General features: G+C 37.5%; 1 protein-coding gene across 1 annotated transcript; it reads right to left on the bottom strand.

Moving 5' to 3' along the window:
* Window positions 1–970: 970 nt before the first annotated feature.
* Window positions 971–2,307, bottom strand: LOC106650061 (speckle-type POZ protein-like). Its single transcript, XM_014367842.2, has one exon. It carries the CDS (start codon window positions 2,149–2,151, stop codon window positions 1,135–1,137), a length of 1,017 nt encoding a protein of 338 aa, XP_014223328.1. The 5' UTR covers window positions 2,152–2,307; the 3' UTR covers window positions 971–1,134.
* Window positions 2,308–5,414: the final 3,107 nt, after the last annotated feature.

The following is a 5,414-nucleotide window of genomic DNA, read 5'->3' on the forward strand; positions in this document are numbered from 1 at the left end:
TTTTTAGTTTTCGCTTCTCTAATCGAATAGACTTTTTCGAGAACTTTTCGCGATTTTAAAAAATAATATCAGCTTTTTCGATGAGATTATTGCCGTACCCAGCAGGTGAGTGGATGACTATTGCTAAGAACAAAACTTGGCGTCAATTACAATAGTGAATAGGCACTCGATAAAATTGAAAACCAAGTCATCTGTGTCAACGACTTCTTGTCTAGACCGTATACGTTTAAATACGAAGCCGGTCAAGACTTTCATAATTTATTTTTTTCTTTCGAGTTAACAACCATTGTAATATGAATGGCTCTATTTTCTCTGGCATTTGAATGTGCAAAGATTTCATCGAAAACAAACGAACACGATAGTTATATATATATATGCGACGTGCCAGCGATGAAAAAGTTACGTATATCATTTGTGAGATTAATAAAAAAAGAATGAATGAAGCTAATCTTTCTCACTTTCGCGTACCAAAGCCTTGCTTCTTGGAATATTTTACAATGAAAAATTGTGATCGAGCATATGCGAATCATACAGCTGACACATCTCATGGTTTATTATAACCACTCCACGCCAACTTGAGTGGATAATGTAAAACTGAATGCATCGAGTTTGAATCTCGCGTAATACTCTTGAAATTTTATAACTCGAAAGTCTCTGAGTTCATGTATCATGTTCAATAATTTTTTTATTAAATAGAAGTCTTCAAAACACATTGCTCCAATCTTACTAATTATTAGGGGACATAACAATATTGATTTTATGTTAAAAATATATTGATAAAAATTCTTCATATGAATAGAATAATTTTGATTAATGAAATTATACAGACAATTTTTTATACTCTTAACTTTCATACTTTTGAACACTTTTGTCACGCGATTCTTATAGCAATTTTAGACCGATTTTTATTATTTTAATCACATGCTATGATTTAAGTTACTTGATGATTCAAAAAGATGACGAATATTGATACTTGCGTCTTATATAAAATTTTTTATTGTGTATTAACAATTCTCATCTGTGTACTACATTTGGTTTAACAATGATTTAAAATTTCAAAAAATGTCAGATTACACCATTGGTGCATCAGTTTAATAATAGAAATTATGATAAGCATTAATTGGCTATAAATTTTCATCGATTCTGTTGCAGCGATCGGATCAAGTCGAGCATGAACGGGTCGGCATAACGTTTCATCTGGTCCTCGAGCTCCTCCATGTGCGACACGGTAAAATCGATCGCTCGTTTCTTCAGTTTCTCCGCCTGGTGCTGGTAAGCGAAGCTCAGTATCTCCAGGACGCTCTCGATCGATAAATGGTCGCACAAAATTTCTTCGCACTCGTAGCGCAACGCGTCGAGCTTCAACTGGACGGCGGCCGCGAACAGCTTGCAGACCATGTCGGGGTTGTTCACGATCTCGTCTCGAATGTCACCTGTATAGACGAATTGCAACACGTCCATGAGGACATCGTGATAGATATCGTTCACGAAGACTACGTCTACGCCCTTTCCGGCTTCCACCAAGTATTTGAACACCGGACTGGCGGTGGCGAGCACGACTCTATGTCCCGGAACGGGTGCTCCGTCGATGCCGCATATCTGCATGTCGCTAAATTCTTCGTTGCGAAAGAGCCAGTCGTGAGTGGGCATAGTTTTTACCTCTTCGTGAAATTCGTCGCGAGATTCGATCGGTTCGGCCCTTGTAAACACTTGGAATTCCGTCGCAACCGTCAAGTCGCAAATTATTGTTAACTTATTGGAAGGCGAGATCGATTCGTGAACCGCTATGGCTCTGATGTATTTCGACCAACCCCAGTTACGTTGTTTTGGCTCCAGTCTTCTCAAAAATCGGTCGTTGCTAAATACCGATTGGCCATTCGTTAATGATATTTTACACTCTATAGCTACTTCCTCGGTTGTATCACATTCCAAAAATAAGGAAATGTAGCCACTGTCGTCTTTTCTGTATCCACCTGGATAACAAGTCAACCAGTATTGTCTTTTGATGTCACCTTCGACTCTGAATTTCGGAGACATAATCGGCTCTCCGGTTTCTGCTTTCATCCAATTAAAATCGTTTATTATCCACGTGAACTGACTCCTTTCTTTTTTAACTCGTGTGTAACCCACTAATTTATTGACAGTTGCCATTTTTAAAATTTAGAAGTATATTTCAAAATACTTGGCTTGGTATAGTTTACTCCTGTCAGACTCGCCTCACAATCAACTGACTAATCTCGTACAAGAGATGTTATGAAAATGATGATCATGAATTGACACTGTTACACGGGCTTATGGTCTTCTAAATACGTTGATACAACCCAAGCAAATTAAGTTTACTGTGTACGAAATATTTAACAACACATGACAATATTTACATGAGAATTATGATGTATAGCATGTCGTGTAATTCACAATTCACATGTGGATTGTTTCAAAATAAGAAATATAGTTTATTTGAAAAAATTTCTTTTATATTTGAACTTGGACATAGTTTTTATCATAAAGATATAACATCAAACTGAAAAAATTCATGATACACGAATAAAAAAAATGAAATAAAATCAGTGTCTCGTAATTTTACAGTGTATATAATTAAAGATGAATTTCATGCTTATTTCGCTGTGTGTTATTGCTATATGGTTTTTGAGAACATTTTTGTTGCCAACGGGACATGTATCACACTTGTACGGCTTAAGATTATTGTGCACCTAATCAATGATCATTTGTTCCGATTTTATGTTCACAGACTAACTCTTTTGTAATTATTTTCATTTTCCTGAGCTCACAATCGATCAGATGACGAATAAAACGACTTCTAATGATTTTTTAGAGATTTTTTAGAGAGGATAATTTCGATATAATGTCACAGTAAATAGTTATAAATAGCACCTTCCAAATTGTGTTCCGGAAAGGATTTTGAATTTAAAACCTGATGATTCTAAGGTTTGTGGAACGCTTTGAAAATTATACTGATGTTGCGAAGTATTTTTCAAATATTTGTAACACATTTTAACAATCAATTGTTCACAGGTAAACTAACTTTTACATGGAACTTGTACACTTTATAAAAGCTGTGTTGAATGTATATGATATTGAACATTAGTTTTCATGAGACTTGAAATGAACGATCGTAATTATGTATGTGAGGAAAGTTTACGCTTTGACTTTTATGGCAAACTTTTCAATTGGAGGATGGTCTGCTTTTCAATTGTTCACTTTCAATTGTTTGTTCATTCTCGATTTAAAACTTGAATGCTCGAATTTTTCTGAGCGCAAGCATTTTTTCGAACAAGCAAGGCGTGTCGTGTCGTCTTCGACCACTACGAGTTCGAAGATACTTAATATATTTTTATTTGAACTTTCAAGTGAAACTGAAAGAAAAAGGATTTCTGCACACTTCCTTTGAATGTGTGCGTCGTTACAAGTCGCGTAAATTATGCAATGAAAAATCAGACCGAGAAACGCAAGTGGCCAATGCATTGCGTGCTAGGGCGACTGTGCGGCTGGCAATTTGAGCGTCCAGCACTGAGCGCGGTTTTCGATTTAAAAAGGTCTCTAATGAGTGGGTTTTTACGATTTAGTCCGACCGCGCGTTCGGCCTCGCTTATTATGCCATACTCTGCTAAAATATTACGTAGGTCCAATCGAACGGTTCTTTTTTTTTAGTTCTACTCACACACATAATGTATCTCAATATGTATCAAGGCTCCTTTTTACGAGTTAGTCCAAAAGGCGCGTGTTTGTAGCGCGATACGTTTTTTGCGGATAGATTTGAGCTAAATGTTTTGCATGTATTTTTATCGAGAGATTTTCGGTAATATTTATGTATACATAATTGTACGAGCGCTGGTGAGCGCAAACTCAATTAATACCTCGACTGTGGCTTGCATGATGAATGACATCAATTTTTCCACTCGGCTCTTAATCGACACGATCATCCCGCATTTGTATAAAGGCTCAGACGCACACAAAATGTACTATTCGAATTGGAGTTTTCGAGTCACGATTCAAGACGCCATCGGATACAAATTATAAAATTGTTGTACGCATATAATAGCAGATCAGAGCACGTGTCTTTAATAATATCGACCGGCGCCTTTATGAAGATTTATAATTTCGAACAAAAAATAAGCTGATGTGAGTCAAAAAAATGGGAAGTAATCGAGCGCGGGGGCATTTGAAGTTGTAATATCGAGTCTCGTCTCGCGTACACTCATATACACGTTGATTTTTATATTTATAAATATCAAAAGTCAAAACGAGGCTCAAGTGCCGTGGATTAATAATAAGTCCGAGGTCTCCTGAGAGCTCGAGGAATAACGATTGAAAGCTGTGACGCCTCGTGTTGTATGTATGCGCGCCGATCAGATATATAATATGTCATTTATTTCGCACCATCACGCGCCATGCGCAAAAGGGACTCGGCACGGGCTTATTCATATTATGGTTTATATAAGCGTGAATTGCCATTGTCCATTAAAAAACTTTTATAATGTACGCGGCTCCCCTTCGTTTTTTGCCCGCACACATACACTCACGTATGTACAGTGTATGCACGCGTGCATCCAACGACGACCAACAGCTATAAAGAAGAAAAATGTATTCACGCGTAAGTCTTGTTTCTGCGCGTCGCGACTGCGAGAAGAGACACAGAGCTACAGAGATGCTCATTGAAAAGGAGAAAAATAAATTTTTTTCTCTCCAAAGTTCAAATGCGACACGTATTAATATATGGCCTGTATTCAACGACTGTCCGACGAGTATTTTATAAAAACCTCGTCATCGTAGCGCACTGTGCTTAGCGTGACGAATTCGGTGGACTCATTTTTCTACATCGTGTGCCCGGTGCGATGAATAATTTTTTCAACGCGAAACATTGTCGAAAGTGAATCTTGGATGATTTTTCATGGCGCTTGGCTATACGAAAGTACGCGAAACATTTTTATACACATATATATCGCCGTCGCAATGGCGCTGAAACAGTCTGTGACTGATTTTTTATTATTCATTTTTATTATTTTATTTTTTTCATTCATGCCAATCGCGATCGTAATTGTAAAGCGCTTTTCCATACGTGCCCAGCATGTGATCGCGACACAGCAAGCCCGAAGAAACTCGAGATCGAGCGGACTCGCGGAAAAACCGGTATTAATCGGTTGACGAATGCATTTATGTGTGCCTTACGAGATCGAGTCACGATTCTCGACAGATAGAGCGTTTAACTGCCAGTCGTGAGCAAAAAGTCGCGTCTATCCAATTGTGGCTCTTATTTTGATCCCTGTTTATGTTTTTCATGTTACAACTATTTGACGCAGTCGTATACGAAAGACTAAACGATTATTTATAATCATAAGCTAACTGTACACGTTGAAATACAAGCGAGATTAATCAGAAATCGGCATATAAACGTA

The sequence above is a fragment of the Trichogramma pretiosum genome, unplaced genomic scaffold, assembly GCF_000599845.2.
Source record: "Trichogramma pretiosum strain Unisexual culture from Peru unplaced genomic scaffold, Tpre_2.0 scaffold15, whole genome shotgun sequence".
Classification (NCBI taxonomy): Eukaryota; Metazoa; Arthropoda; class Insecta; order Hymenoptera; family Trichogrammatidae; genus Trichogramma; species Trichogramma pretiosum.